Here is a 16,350-nt window from a genome sequence, read left to right on the forward strand (position 1 = left end):
GGCCCAGTTCTCGCGCCGGCCGACCGGGTCACAGGTTGCGCCGGATTAACCTCACCTGGCGTCACCAATCACAACGTTCCACGTAGTTGCGTGATAGTTGAGTTTCACCCAATCAGAGACCTGCTCTGGTCACTCCAGGTCCACTTGCGGGACGAGACAGCGCCTGGCGCTGGTCAAGTCAACGAGACAAAATAACGTCAACACCCAACATGGAGATCAATTAAGGTGGTCAAAATCTAGCCTATCCAGACAGCATGTCGTGATAGCTAACGATTTCGGATTGATTCTAGACACTTCATAAGAGCTCGAGCATAATCAGAGGGGCCGTGAAGGCCACGCTGCACACCACCACGACAGTCCCCACCAGCCGGAATGGCAATGTCCGGGTGATTCGCAATTTAAGTCGAATCTAACGCTCAAGGTCGCCTGAATCAGTTCCAGTTGGACCAAGAGTGCTTCCTGGATGTCTGCAAACTTGATGTCGCACATCGATTTGCGGCGGCGCGGCCTTCAAGCCAGACGAGCTCGACGTTTGATGAGCCAGTGGTGCGGGCACGTCGATGATCTTGACCTTAACCGCGACGCGGACCGGTACGGTGACTCTCTGCGCTTTTTCGGAGGAGAGCTGGAGCTGGGTCTCACACGATGAAGACCCTGATGCTCATCAACGGTTAGCAATCGTGGAGAGACGTTCGGTGACGGCTGCGTGTCACTCATTGGTAACGCATCGTCCTGATGAAGGTTAGGAAGCTTTACACGAAGATCTGAAAATTTCAGCTGCAACGATTGAATATGAATCTGGCTTATTTGGAATTCGTTGTGGCTAGAATAACCTTCAGATCTTCTCCACCTGGGGGCGCCACTGCTACCGAACAGGGGCGACGCCACGAGCAAACCACTGAACGACGCAGGGCGAGCACATCCCTCTCAACTCTGGAGATCGTGGACTTAAGCTGGTGCTTTCAACGGAAAATATGTTGGGGTCAGTGCTCGGCATCACGAGACATGCAGCATACAAATCAACAACTTATTCTGGTCTAATGCGTTCCAGCATACTTCAGACTCCTCCGCCCCGCGTTTGACGTTGCGCTGTGCTACGCCGCGGCGAAAACACGATAACAAAACGCATCATCACTACATGGCGCCCAGTCGACCGTGGCTCCGGGGTGACAATTCGCGGTTGTGGAAGTGTGACACGGACGCGTGCCACGCCGGGCGCCTCGCGAGCCGGGGCCGCCTCCTCGCACTGCCCCGCCGTCCCAGCTCGTATGTTCGGAGCCGGCCGGTGTCGGTGGGGCCCGGACCAACGCGCCTCGGGCCCGATGCAAGGCCATGCAGTCCGGCACGCTCGGTGGCAAGGACGGCACGGCGCCACCGGCCTGTCCTGCCATCTCAATCAGCCGGCGGCGGCCCGAGACAGCGGCAGCGGGCGGAGCAGCCCGGCAACAGGCCACAGTGGGGCCTGTCGCCAAGGTGAGGGGCCACGAGCACAATATGCGGGACCAGTCTGTCTCGCGCCCGTTATTTATTATCCACATAAGACTTTGCACAGATATATCAGGCCATAGTCATTCGCAGCCCGAAGGCTTTTCTCGTAGCCAAGGCTGCGAGAGAGCTCACGGCCATTGTGGAGCTCTTTACTAGCAAGGATACCGGGCCTATACCCCTCGTTCAAGTCATCACCAAGACAGTGGCGTCCTTCAATGAAAATCCGGCACTGCATCCCCCACAACCATCTCCTCTCAGCTTCCCAGCAGTGTCCATTCTCATCACTCGACGGAAACCGCGTCGGTTTCCGTCTCCAACGGATCCTGGCCGCCAAGGAAGTAGCGGTGGTGAAATTGCTGTACGTGATTAACCTTAGTGAAGAATTTGCCGTTGTTGAACAAAGTTTACTAATTCGTAAGTTGAGGCTGAGACGTAAGCATTGTGCTGAGACCCCCAGTTGTATTGTATTGTATTCGTTTTCGGCCTGTCTGCAGAGCACACTCAGATTGTGCCTCTCTACGATGTGAGAAAACCCACGGTGACCTCGCTGCCGCTTCCAACAACGCGAGCGGCTTTGGGGGGTTAGCTTTTGGATCACTGCTCTTTGCAATACTCTACAATGACCTAGCATAATTCGCAGCTGGTGCATATTTTTAGCATGACGTAGACACCCAAGTTTGGTGAGTGCTAGGAAAGAAGAACTACGGGTCCAAATCTCCCGCATGGAAACATCCCTCGAATCACTGTGTAGATGGTACGCATAAGGTCTCTAAAAGTCAATGCAAACAAAATGCAGCCGATCACTGTCAGGAGCTGGGGAAACTGCGTAGCCCTCAAAACATTGCGGTCAGTTTGCCTGCTGCCACGTCAGAACTAACCATGCGAGACGGGGGGGGGGGGGGGGGGAAGCGGATGTCGCCTTTGACCTGGTCGGTTCAGTGGCGCATATATATATATATATATATATATATATATATATATATATCACTGCTGAGACGTTATAACGGCATTTTGGCAGGACTGTCGCATGTGCGTCCCAGGATTGTAAAGGCTGTCATTGCTAGCTCAATCACCTCGCCTTAGCTCTGTTGCATTTCCGAAATTGCGTTTCGGTCTATTCGAAAAATTATTTGGACAGAGCTCAGAATTTTTTCTTGCGATGCAAGAGCCATGTTCGCGACGGCCACCCAGTGGACCTGCGTGAGAAGCTAAGGTAGTTCACTGCACTGCAACTGGCGCAACCACAGCCTAATTCATTTCACGCAACGAGTTTTGACTGATGTACACCTCGACGCTCTGACTCCCGGGCTACTCGTCAATTGCAGCATGGAAGATAGAACGACCAGGCAGTACAAGCTGCATCTCCCTGGGACGCATACTTGGGCTGGAACTAACCGGTTTGGATGCCAAATGCCGGCCATTCACAACGGGCTGGCAGACTATGATAAAAGCACTGCCCTGGCACTTTGCCCGGGCTGTCACGATCACACCCAGCAGTAGCTGCTGGCTGCGGGTCGGGTGTGATAATGATAATATGCCTTACGATTAGCCCAGCCGTATCTTATCCTACGTGCGTGGGCTGCGATTCCGCGCATGGGGCTCGGTCAGGATGTGTTTGAACCAAATCTCATGACTTCATCTCTAGGCTGTAAAAGTGACGCGCTCGTGTGGGTTGACGATTATTGAGTGCCCGGAGTTCTAGCGCACGCTGCCGGCGGTCACTTCGCGCCTATGACTTGAGTTAAAAATGCGACGTCTAACTAAAAGGGCGAACCAGTAGCTGACACTGAACGTCTTTCAAGAAATGAAAACAACTGACCGGAGTTTAACAAGGAAGAGACGTTCACCCGGTCTCTAGACGACAGAGGACGAGATCGTCTACATGGTGCGCTCGCTGCTCGTCTCGCCGCCGCGTCAGCAGCTCGCTGCCCATGCTACCCGCGTGGCTGGAGATGTAGCGGAGCAATACCACTTTCCCCAGCGCCATCAAGGGTGGTATGGCGCATTAAAATGCATTACATGTGGGGACATTATGAATGCAAGCTCTTGGGCGCTAAAAGGATGCTTAGCGAATCAGGCAAAATCGAATGTGCCTCGTAACCAGCCTCAGTGAAGGAGGGCGCCTTGATTATGGCTACCAGCTCGCCTGTATACACCCAGGTGTGCGCAGGCAATGAAACGTTCTAGTCGCGGCGCCTACACACAAATGCAGGTCCGACACCCGTCTCCATCTGTGAAGTGGCGTGCTATCCTAAATATGAATTGGTTGGTTTTGAAGCTTTGGCCCCAAAGTGACAAGGGATTATGCCCCGTTATTATAGTGCATAGGAATATATCCTTTCTATATGATAAAAAGGATATATGATATCCTTTGACATATATATATATATATATATATATATATATATATATCACTCGACGTGTATCTTATATATGATATATGACATCCTTTGCATGTGATATTGCATAGGAATTTATCCTTCGCGGCGAAGTAGCCTTCACGGTGGAGTCATCTGGTGACGAAATCCTGAAGCTCCTACGCCTACCGATACCGCTTCCAGGGAACAAGCTTCGTCTCTGCACAAAGAAGGGGCTGTTGGCGTTCGCTCTGAAATAAGGCCACGGTACGGCTTGAACACGTTGCCTTACATTTCGGGTGGTTGATGGACTGTGCCAACTTCCATACATAACGCACCCCAAGCGTCTGCCTCCTGAGTGACAGCAGTGGCCCGTTCGCCTCCAGCGGAAGGCTGACGGCTGGAGATGTCCTGAAAGAACCAGTGACAAGGCGGAGCGCAGTGTATTGCAAGGTGTGCAACTGACGTTTGCGCGAGCTGAACGCGCGGTAATGGATAAATTATTCGTGACATAGCTGAGCGTGCTGTCATGGATGAACTATCCATAGTCGAGCTGAGCGCACAGCCACGGATAATGCACCCAAAGTCGAGCTTAGACCGAATTAATGAATACTAAAGCGGTAAAAGCGTCGCTCCGTTCATTCTAAAACAGGCCAGATACTCCTATGGTGAGCTAAGCGATCATTGGCAGTAGCTCTAAATTCTTATCTGAGCCGTGTGCTGAAACTCGATGCCTCGTGGAGCCATAAACACACGAAGCACACCTGCCGTTCGGTTACCCTTAAGAAGACCCCGCTACCAGATCTATCCCGAGAGCACGACTGCACTCGTCCTTGACTGGCGGAAGTCAGAGGACCGTGGCCTGCAGTATCTGCTTCAACATCCCCCACACGTACGAATACGAGCCTCCAGGAACCGCAGCTTAAGCTTCCTATCACGCAGTGTTTAAATTGTGCCCACCTGTCAACCTCTCGTGTAAATAAAATGCCTGAAGGCCGCTTTATAGCTGATGGCAACATTCGAGCGCGTCGCGCGAGTTTACATCTGCTTGCTGACAATGGAGGGTGCACTACTAGGTGGGCTAGCCGGACCCCCAAGCGCCTGCGGACAGGTTCCCGCATTGTTTGTAAACTCACATGCTGACAGTGGCTGGCGCTGGTGTAGCTCCTGGACCGATGGGTGGGCCCAAACTTCAGGCTCCCAGGAATGTCTGTTCGCAAACTGGTCGGAGCACAGGGAAGCTCGCCATCACAAAGGTACCGATTGGGCGTTTATGACGTCACCAACACGTTGGCGAGCTCGACTCGTGTCATAACATGGCCAATCCACCGGGGCCCGGAGCGGACCGGCTGCAGACTGTCGCTGACAGAGGCCGTCACGCAAAAGCCCAATGCCTTAGTTTCCCTGTGTACCTGAGTGGCTGTTCAGACGCCGCGACTCAAATAGGAGGCGCCACCTTCTCATCCCAGCTCTAACAGCCATCTGTTGAGGGACTGCGCCACGCCGTGGATGAACGGGCACGACCGGGGTTGACCCGCGCGCACCGGGGCGCCGCCGGTCCCCAGTGTCACGAGCCAGGTTGACCCGTGCGCACTGAGGCGCCGCCGCTCACCGTGTCACGAGCGAGGTTGACCCACGCGCACCAGGGCGCCGCCGGCCGTGTCACGAGCCAGGTTGACCCACGCGCACCGGGGCGCCGCCGGTCACCGTGTCACGAGCGAGGTTGACCCGCGCGCACCGGGGCGCCGCTGGCCACCGCGTCGCGACCGGGGCTGGCCCGCGTGCCGCCACTGTCACGCCGTGAACCAGGTTGACCCGCGCGCACCAGAGCGCCGCCGCCTCCGCCGCCGCGTCACGGCCCGTCATGCGCCGCCGGACCGCAGCAGCCCCGCCCGGTCATGTCGTCAGACGCGGCCGGCGGCGCCCACAGCCACGGTCAGACCGCGGACAGCTGTGGCGCAGCGTCACACAGGTGCGCAGGTGATCTCGAGCGTAGCCGCGACGAGCTGCTGACAGCGGCGCGCAGCTGCGAGCAGCGCACTCGGCTCAGGTGATCTCCGCTCCCCCCGCCGAACACAACACCAGCTCTGATGACCAAACACACCAGCTCAGGTGACCTCCCCACACATCGCTGGACACGCCAGCTCTGATGACTAAACACCAGCTCTGTTGACCAAACACACCAGCTCAGGTGACCTCCCCACACACCGCCTAACACACCAGTTCAGGTGACCTCCCCTCCCACAGCTCAACACAACACCAGTTTAGGTGACCTCCCTCCCACCGCCCACACCAGCTGAGGTGACCTCCCTCCCCCCCCCTTCCCACCGCCGAATATAGCACCAGCTTAGGTGATCTCCCCTCCCACCGCCCAGCACAATACCAGCCGAGAGAACTTCCCCTCTCGCCGCCTAACACAACACCAGCCGAGTAATTATAGTGGAGAATATTTATTCATTCTAATCAAACAATTTCATATACAGAATGCCAAACCGGAACACAGCGGATAATTCAAGATCATAAATATTGATAAAAGCCCACCCGATTGCAAGCCAAAGTAACACGATTCACACGGCCAGGAGCACGGCACTGGGAGCTCCGCGCGGCCGGGGCCGGTGTCTGGGCGGGCCCGACTCGCTGGCCCCACTGTCTCTGCCTCAGGTGCGGCCGCGCCGGCTGCGCCGGGCCGGTCGCTCGCGCCGGCCCGGCGGCCACAGCCAGGCGCCGCCCGGTCGCGCACTCGGAATGTCTCACACGTATCTCTCGCGTCAGTCGGCGGCGGTCGACGCCGGCGGCGGCGGCGGCCACTAGCGAGCGGCGCTCTTCAGCTGGTTGGAGAGCCAGTCGAGGCCCTCGTACAGGCCGTCGCCGGATGTGGCGCACGTCGCCTGGATGTACCAGTTGCGGTTCCGTAGTGAGTGCAGGCCCAGCTTGTCGGTGATCTCGGCCGCGTTCATGGCGTTCGGCAGATCCTGCACGAGGCGGGAGAGGTTAGCGCGAGCCCGTCACAGAGCGCGCAGCCACGGGCGGCCAGTTCTTCACGCCACCAGAGGTACTCCGGAACCCCGCAGCAGCGAACCACGGGGCAGCATACTCAGTCCAAAACACTGCGCAGCGAGATGTTTGCACTACGCGGCTTCTAGCGAGCTCAACCCGTCAATTTAATAAAAACGATGTTTTTCTTCTGTCAACAGCGTTTAAATCACCCCTGACGCTTCTGGTAGCCATCGTCACGTGACCCCACCAGTCGCCCAATGACTCAGCAAAAGCCAGTTCAAAGTAGCAGCCCTTCCGCTGAAGTCGATCAGCAATGACATAGAAACAAACAAAAACTATTAAAAATTGAAGAGCATGAAAGAGCGCCGATCTCGCCCAAACAAACAACGATCAAAAAGATATTGTAACTCAAAATACACCTGCGATCCTTGCTTCTAAGCAAACTAACCAACTGCCCCCCACCCCCGCGGTGACTGTGTGATCAACTGCCCTCCCCTGATCAAAGTCTAACGTGTTAAAAAATTTACGGGCTTCTCCCGGAGAGGTAGTCACTAGACGCACTAGAGATGCACCTTTTCCAAAAGTCAGCTGTCGGCCCTGACCGCCTCGGCCAGCCGGGGGCTCAGGCCGCAAAAGCCCGCTGTGCTACTGTGATTATCCGGCGTTAACCCAGATGTACTAAGTCAATTGCAATACCTTTTTGTCATCTCTCTTTAGTTTTAGCCCATGCATGAAGCATGCATAAATTGGCATGGCAGTCATCTAATGTACATCATTATTTGGCTAACACCAGCGACATTGCTTAGAAAGCTGTGGTCAAAGTGCCTGGGCCATGTAATTTATATTGTGTCAGAGTAGATCGTACGCACTGTGATGCCAGTTTCCAACAACAAGTGAGGACAGTGGAATTGGGATGAAAGGGATGAAAAACAGATCAGTTCATTTTCACTTATCATCGATACTACTTGTGTGGTACAGTCTGTACATAAGCAAGACAATTTGTGTAAAACACCCTCACAAGAACAGCCAAGCGCATTATGCGTGTTATGCAGCTGCTTTTATCATATTAGGTGCTCACCAGACTCATTCTCAATGAAATGAAGCCAAGTTTTGGAAACATGAGCTGTTATTCTTGAGTTGTTTTAAGACGGATAGTTGCTTAAAGCTGTTGAACCAATGCAAGCTGGTCAACTGCTGTTACGTCAGCCATGGATTTTCTGTCAATGCTGCTCTCGCTGCTGGAGTGAAAATAGTACTTTTTCATAATTATTCTGTGTTTGGTAGTATGCTGGCTTTGGGGGCGCTCTCGAAATTCAAAATTTACAAAAATCGCCTGTTTTGCTTCCTACCATGTTTACTTGCAAAAGCCCGCCAAACCTGGCTCACAATCCGGCCAAAGGCCCGTGGATTATTGCGGGTAAATGCTGGCGGGATGTCGGGACTGTGTATCTATTTTACACCAATCATGAGCTGCAATTACGGAGTTGCTCCGAGACACAGCTGCCTTGGCTCATCATGTTTAGAACTAGACAGGTACTGGACTCGCCCAGCTAGCACTAGCGGTTTCGATCACGCGACATTTGTTTTCAACCATGGTCACCATGGAAACCGGGGGCATCACAGACATCGATACCCCCTCCCCCTAATACACCGAAATTACCTCGCAACGCCTGTTGTTGAGCAGAAGAAAGGACTATAACCGCCCAAACGGGTAAGCCACACTGCGTCAATAGACCGTCGACGAACCCCGCCCGTCAGATCTCTATAAGAGCCAGCTCGTCAGTCCTCGGTGTGAGCCCCGCTCGCCAGTCCTGTGAGAGCCGTCCGTCAGTCCTCGGTGTGAGCCTCGCCCGCCAGTCCTCGGTGTGAGCCCCACCCGTCAGTCCTCGGTGTGAGCCCCGCTCGCCAGTCCTGTGAGAGCCGTCCGTCAGTCCTCGGTGTGAGCCTCGCCCGCCAGTCCTCGGTGTGAGCCCCGCCCGTCAGACCTCGGTATGAGCCCCGCCCGTCAGTCCTCGGTGTGAGCCCCGCCCGTCAGTCCTCGGTGTGAGCTCCGCCCGTCAGTCCTCGGTGTGAGCACCGCTCGCCAGTCCTCGGTGTGAGCCCCGTCCGTCAGTCCTCGGTGGCGGCCCGCGTCCCCCTGCGCCGTCTGGCGGTTCCGCGCACCTGTTTGTTGGCGAAGATGAGGAGGACGGCCTCGCGCAGCTCGTCCTCTGCCAGCATGCGCATCAGCTCCTCGCGCGCCTCACCCACCCGCTCGCGGTCGTTGCTGTCCACCACGAAGATCAGGCCCTGCGGAGAGCAGGGCGGAGGCACGCAGGTCAGACACGGACGACACACCACCGGCCGAGGGGAACATGCGCCCGGCTGCGGAGGCCGGCACTGCATTGGAAAATGACACTGTATGGTTGGATCGCTACTTTCTGCGCCAGGAAAGTCACCCCAAGGTTCACAAACTGGTTATGACATTAAGTGTGGGATCTGACAAAGAGCAGTGCTTTAAAACACCATCAGATTTAATAAAGAAAGCTCTAAATCGGTCGCGAGTTCCTAACGACGTCCTAACATGCACAAGTTTTACAAACTTCGGTCATGTCCAAGGCGTTTCCCTTCATTTTCTCTTTTATGGGGGGGGGGGGGGGGGGCAGTGTTCAGACTGCAAAACGTGCAGGCAGTGTTCCGTTGTGTAACTCCGGACTCAGCAGAGCGGCACCGGCCGCCGAAAGCCAGCCGAGGCCACAGCTCGAGGGGCGGCCGCCGGGGCCTCGCCCTCGGCCACCGACCTGCGTGTTCTGGAAGTAGTGCCTCCAGAGCGGCCGGATCTTGTCCTGACCACCGACGTCCCACACCGTGAAGCTGATGTTTTTGTATTCCACAGTTTCAACGTTAAAGCCTGCCAGCGACACACCAGGACTGTCAGACGGCGATAACAGTCGAATGTGGTGCACATGTCACCGACACTGGTCCGCCGGCAAAGTGCAGACGTGCAATGGGCTGGCCGACAGGCCACACAGATCTGACCTCATTATAGCAGGCTGCATGAGTACAGTTAATATGCGTGCATGCTTAATATGTCAGGTCTGCGGCCTTTGATCCTATGTAACCATGGGCTGTTCTACAATAAACATAACAAAGGCATGGAAGGCAGGTCTGACATTAACATTTCACCATGCATACCTTCTTAAAACAAATAAAGTCATACTATGATAGATGATACTCTAAGCCTTTTAATAATTCCCCTACGCAGCCTTCGGAATAGCAAAATCCGTACCTCTGTCACTTGTTTCACAACAGACTAAATTATCATGTGCGCAAGTGGCGATGTCTAAAAACCCTCAGCTATGCACAGTCTAAAAACTTACTGTCATGCCAAGACAACACATTGTGACTCTCTGCCAAAATGGCTTTGACCTCAAATAGTGGCAGATCTTCACTACATGCACACTTGACAGGCACACAGCCTCGCAGTAGTGAGTAGGCTGACACCATTCACCAGTCACACTTGTCACATCACAGGCATCTGCCTTTTGCACAACTGAATGGGTCAAAACACAGATGACCATCTTCCAACTTTTATCCTAGGGAATGGCATGTGTTTGGCAGCATGCTACTCACCTATTGTGGGGATGGTCGTGACGATTTCTCCTAGCTTAAGCTTGTACAGGATTGTGGTTTTACCAGCAGCATCCAGTCCAACCATCAATATCCGCATCTCCTTTTTACCGAACAGCCCCTTAAAAAGGGTGGCAAACATGTTCCCCATGATTGGTGTCTGCTCCTTGGCTGGTCTGCAAACAGGAAACAACAAACTTGTTACAGAATTACATGTTCTTGATGCATACATGATGATGATTTGGGCTTTACGGAACCAACTGACTGGATCATATGGTGCCCATTTCAGCAATATGTTAATGGCAACAACATGCAGTATATGTGGCAAAGCTCTATCAAAGTATGTCTGTTGGTGTCACTACACAGCATGGTATCACAATAACTCACAAATCAAAATATGATGAACATAAAAAGTGAGGCATAAGATATGAGTTAGAAAACATGATATCAACAGATGAATTACAGAGTAGCTTGTAAAATAAGTATCACTATTTGATGATCAAGTAGCTCAACATATTTGTTGAGTTTAATACAAATCCAAGTTTTCCCTTTTCTAATTCATCTTATAGTCAGGGTTTCCAAATGAACCTCCATAGCATCAGAGGGCATAATAATCTGTTTTAAACAGTTGCAGCATATTACATAGCAGAGATTCGCTACACAATGTTGGATGCTAATCCAGGAAGACATTATTACATGGATGGTAATAGCTTTCTGTTTTAATGATGCCCACATTCTATAGGCACTATTCTGTATCAATTATGTTATAATGATACACAACCCCCATACAACAGTTACAACAAAAGTAACTGATCTATATGTTAAACTAGCCCTGGTTGGTGTCATACATATGTCATATTACCATAATGTCTATCAATTGTATGTACTATCCCAGTGTTATGTTCTCACTGTGCCCCAAACAGCTATTTTACTGTTTGTAAGTTGCTGGCCTGCCATAAAACATTGAAAATGAATATTGTGCAGACTGTATATTTGAATGAAGTGTCAAAAATGAGATTCTTATAGCACCATGCTTAACTAGGCCTAAAATCCTACCCTAATAATGGTCCATGCAATACATGCTGCACAACTGGAACAAAACTATGACCTCATTTTTGTCTATAAACATTGCACTTTGAGGAGTGCTTAAAGTATCACATCTGGGTCACCAGTTTGTGAGGTTGCAGCAAAAGGTTTAAATGGAAGGGCATCCTAATGATTTCAGGCAGGGATTTTAGGAACAATATGAAGACAAAAATGGGAAAACCTGGGTTCAAACACAGACTAAATCATGAGGAACACAGGACCACCTGTTGTAGTTTCAGTTGGCTAGCAAAACAGGTTAGGTCATTCTTGATCTCTATGAGCTGAAAATAAATGGTGTATGATACACATACAGATTACATCATTAATAAATAGGCTGCAATCAAATGTGCATCCAAAATGAGTAAAATCAAGAAACATATGTTAACAAATCTGTCAAAAAGGTGATTGTGATTAAAAATAGGTTGCTCCCACAAGAAACAGTCTTAATATGATAGCTGATTGAGAGTTAAAGTCAGAGATGAAATGTGCACATAAACAAACAAAAGCTGTGGCACAGTCAGTGAAAGCATGCAGCTAAATAATAAACAGAGTGCTGCAGCAAAAACAAGTCTAGGCACCACACACCAGCATGCACTTCCAGAGATTGACTACTTGCACAGGAGAGCCTCTCCAAGTCAGCTGTCTTTTTTTCATTGGTGTTTTCGGGCACGTCAACTGAAGTGGTCACTTTGTGCCCACAGTGCAAGCTAGCTGTCATGCTTTGTACTATTGTATATGGATGCTTGTCTCTGAATGCTTTTGGGTAGACATACCCCATTAAGTTAAATTTGTGGGAGTGATATTAAGCATTTAGGCCAGCTGCAAGAACCAGGCCTTATAACTTTGCACACATGAAATGGAATGAATTTGCCTACAAATTCAAGTCTTTTCACACCTAACATAACAGTGAGTGTATTCACATGCAAATGTTCCTGGTTCTTCTCCCAGCCAGCTAGGAAAAGTCATCATTTACCAGGCAATGCCAGATCCACAAAACCAGGATTTATGTCAGAAAAGACATGCACACTGCAGACCCAGTTTTCACGACAAAATACAACACAGAATTACAATGCACAGCAATACCATTTTGTTCTCTGAGACATTGAACCATGACTGAATGATGATGACATTCCCCACCAGCGCTTGTAAGGTGCTATCCCACACCAGTCACCTCCTGACCAAGTATGATGACAATTTATGTCTTGTCCACATATTCATGGTCATGGTCATTCAGCAATGACTGAACATCTAATATATTTAAGACTTAGGGGAATGTCCCAGATTTGATAATAATGAGACAAGAAACTGATATGATGAAATAACTTAACATATGACCACTGGTATACTTTGATGATGAAGACTGTTCAGAAAACCCAACTTCTCTACCTGATAAATGAGCTCAATATGTCATTGCTTGATCAAGTAATCACATCTTGCACAAAAATGAAAGCCAATTAACAGCCATTATATCTGGAATTGTGCTCACAAACACCAGATGTAAAAGCCTTGACAAGTATATTTTTGTCAGCCTTGATTGCTGAATGGCCAACAGAATGGCAGGATTTGGTTTGATTTTAATTTAAATGACTCTATTAGGGCAACATGGATGCCCGGGAGACCTTAAAATGGCCTCCATGAAAAAGTCTGCCCATCTTCGTTGACATATAGCTCAGAAACTAAAAGGGGCCAGTCCTAAAAAAAGGCAGGGCCATGAAATGCACTGTGTGAAAGAAAGCTATTTCAGTTCAAAGCCCCATACAAATGTGGAGCATTGCCTTTCAGACCAGACTGCACAAAATATATGCTATGCTGAACATGTTCCAAAAAGCAGTGGCATCATGACAAATGTTCCAGCACATGTACACCACAAATCCGGGGGTTAAGGGTTTAGTGCACAGTCTCAACTAATTTAAATGCATAGAATCAATGTTCAGGGAATATGATGTTGCAAAGGTGATTTCTGGAAAGAACATATTCCAAAGTATTATTCACATAGAAACAATTTGAAACCTCAGTGTAATTTGTCTGGCCCCATTTCATGCACACAAGTGTGAGGTTCAATGCACCAAACTTCAGGTAAGCATCCAGTGCGCTCGCTAGGTTTTTATGGGTTGGAATAAAAATAACACTTGTCTTTTTTAAGTTGTTTCATTTTTTGACACCAGCAAATGATGTCACTGGAATAGGGTATAAACAATATGAGTTAATTTATGTTTTTTGGCCCACAATGCTTCATTTCGGCAAAAATATATGATGGAAAGAATTCAAAGCAATCTCTTTGAAAGAAACATGAAATGGTAGTGACCACCATTTACAACCACCAAAAGAACAGTGTGACAACACCCATATTGAAAAAAACATAGGAAAGCAATACAACAGGTAAAGCTTCTTGTTGCTTCTTTGACTGCTTCTCTGTGTGGTCTCCATGGGTTTAAAATAATAGTGCCCCTGAACTACAGAAAAACTGAGTGTTGTGTTAATCATTTGCACTAAGACTTGTGACAGCAGGGTGGGTGGAGATAACATAGATAACCATAGAGACCATAGATAAATCTAGCTCAGCATCATGCACTGAGGAGGGTCTTGCTATTAGATTCATCATTGGCAACCAGATGTAGCAGCTGTGAACTGCGCAGGACAGGCCTGCTTAATAACGAGGAAATACTTCCCACTGCTGCTACATAAACCTTTGATAGCACTGCAGCTTAATTCTCAGGTCACAGACAGGACTTTAGTCTTGTAAATAACTTCAGAGATGGTGGCTCATCAGAAGGAATTTTTAAACCAAACCTCAAGCATTTTTTTGCTGGAACTTATCACCTTTTTCTCAAAGTTTGGGGGGAGGTCAGAGCACCTCTAACTGAATAGCTCACGCTTCTCATCCCTGATTAAATACATCTTGGTCAGTAGAAACCTAGGTGGGCTCATGTGGCCTACTTATGTCCTTTAAGTGTCATAATATTACCTTAGTGTGTAGGTAGTTGCACTTATCATGTACCAGCTGTTCTTACTGGTAGTGCGGTGGTCTCCATAGCATTTCTATCACAACATTGCCAAGATGTGGTTTGGGGAATTATGCAAGAGATGTGCAATACTATAACCATTAGATTCTGGTTGCTCTGTAGTCTGCAAAACCTGCAATACATGTTGAAAGTAATATGTAAGGAAATGGTGGAATACAACTTTTTAGCAAAGCAAAAACTTTTAGAATTACAGGGTGCTGTTTTTCAACTGACATGGGCCTGACTTACTGACATCACTGAGACCATGTTATGCCAGAAACTCATAAAGCATGGTCCCATAGTGGCAGTTGTGACCACAGTGCAAATCAATTAGGGGCATATTGTTCTCATTGCAAGCTGTGACTAAACTACTGTCCTCGCTCACTTGGAGCTAAAGCCAAATTCAAGATACTGCTGCAGTAAGAAACATATAACTAAGAGGCAATTGGTTCCCATGTAACAAAACCAACCAAACATGTACTGCTTAAAAAGGTGTCAGGACCTGCAATTCTCCACTAGGTTTCCAGCAGCCAGAATGGCACTCAGCATTCACAAGAGGGGTCAGAGGAATTGCTTTGTCTGATTCCCATTCCACCTATCTTACATCCAGCTGAAAAATATGCATCTACTGCACCAGAGACCTAGATGACACATGCACACTGAACATGATCCCTGTGTGCACACAACCCAGACCAGGCCATTCACAGACTGGCCATATAGACCCAACCTCATGAGCCACTATAATGCCTCATCATTTATCAGCACTCAAATAAGCCTTTTGAGTGGCAAAAGAAATTGATGATATTAAAGCATCAGTATCACACCATTGGTGCAAAAGCAAATTGTTGGTATTGCCAGTATCACATTTTGATAGCTGAAGTTATGGTCTCATAACAATTTACATTTGCTGTCTGCTTCATTGATGCTCATTTAGGTGGTTTAATCCTGTAAGATGGTCCAGAAAGTGAGCCAGTACCTAGCTTTCTATCAGGTCAACATTGACCGTTGCTAATTGACAATCCTTTGCCAATCACAGCTCTCACCATGTCAATGATACACCTCAATTAGTGAGTTTCTCCCGCAACTTACAAACAAATCATGTCCAACAAAATGAAGCAATAATTATTGAAATGAATAGCCAATGACAGGTTCGAGAGCGCTGCAAACATACAAAACTGTGGCAGACATAACCAATTTCGCCAATGGCGATGACTCATGTTAAACCGGGGCCCGCGCCACGATAAGCACAACGCCTAAAACACAGTGCTTAGATCTCCTACCCAAGAACAAACGACGCCGGCGACTGAACAAGTGCCAATATACGGTAAGAAGTCAACTGAACTGAAAAATACCACGTACTTCAAGGCAGATCCGGCCACGCACCACACCGCGCCTTCCCACGGCCGACTGTTTTAGACCAAAATGGCGGAAGAGGACGACCGCCAGCTGATGAGTAACAGGGACTTTGGTTTGCCACGTGAAGGAAGACACGTTATTTGGAGAACACGATCAATTAAAATATTTCAGCGATTATAATACAGCTGAATCGATGTTTTTCTTAAAATTAGTACTTCAAGTGTGTTCACATTACGCTGAAAGCTAGCATAACGCTGACATGTTTCGCATTGTTGATCGAATTTTATAGGTGACGCTACTTCACAGTAATCTCCCGACCAGTTGCTACACGACTAGCGTAAACCGGTTTGTACTCGCCTGAATGTAAAAGTTTTAGTAAAAATTCTGCCGATAGATGTCAGACAGAGTGCAGTGCTTGGCGCGCGGGACGCGACTGGCCCGAGCGCGCTTCTCAA

At 49.4% G+C, this 16,350-nt stretch overlaps 1 protein-coding gene across 1 annotated transcript; it reads right to left on the reverse strand.

Moving 5' to 3' along the window:
• Positions 1–6,276: 6,276 nt before the first annotated feature.
• Arf1 (ADP-ribosylation factor 1) lies at positions 6,277–15,987 on the reverse strand. Its single transcript, XM_037219323.1, has 5 exons — positions 15,899–15,987; positions 10,455–10,627; positions 9,623–9,732; positions 9,006–9,131; positions 6,277–6,817 (listed from the first exon to the last, which is right to left on the reverse strand). The coding sequence occupies exons 2-5, from the start codon at positions 10,600–10,602 to the stop codon at positions 6,653–6,655; spliced, it is 549 nt and encodes a 182-aa protein (XP_037075218.1). The 5' UTR covers positions 10,603–10,627; positions 15,899–15,987; the 3' UTR covers positions 6,277–6,652.
• Between the last annotated feature and the right edge of the window lie 363 nt (positions 15,988–16,350).

The sequence above is a fragment of the Pollicipes pollicipes genome, unplaced genomic scaffold, assembly GCF_011947565.3.
Source record: "Pollicipes pollicipes isolate AB1234 unplaced genomic scaffold, Ppol_2.1 Scaffold_4295;HRSCAF=5057_pilon_pilon_pilon, whole genome shotgun sequence".
NCBI lineage: Eukaryota > Metazoa > Arthropoda > Thecostraca > Pollicipedomorpha > Pollicipedidae > Pollicipes > Pollicipes pollicipes.

Excerpts from the sequence above, each read along its gene's own strand:
- Arf1 (XM_037219323.1), bottom strand. The coding sequence starts at position 10,602 with ATGGGGAACATGTTTGCCACCCTTTTTAAGGGGCTGTTCGGTAAAAAG. Across the intron at positions 9,132-9,622 it reads ACTACTTCCAGAACACGCAG|GGCCTGATCTTCGTGGTGGA; the intron begins GTCGGTGGCCGA and ends TGCTCTCCGCAG. Across the intron at positions 6,818-9,005 it reads TCATCTTCGCCAACAAACAG|GATCTGCCGAACGCCATGAA; the intron begins GTGCGCGGAACC and ends CGCCTCGTGCAG.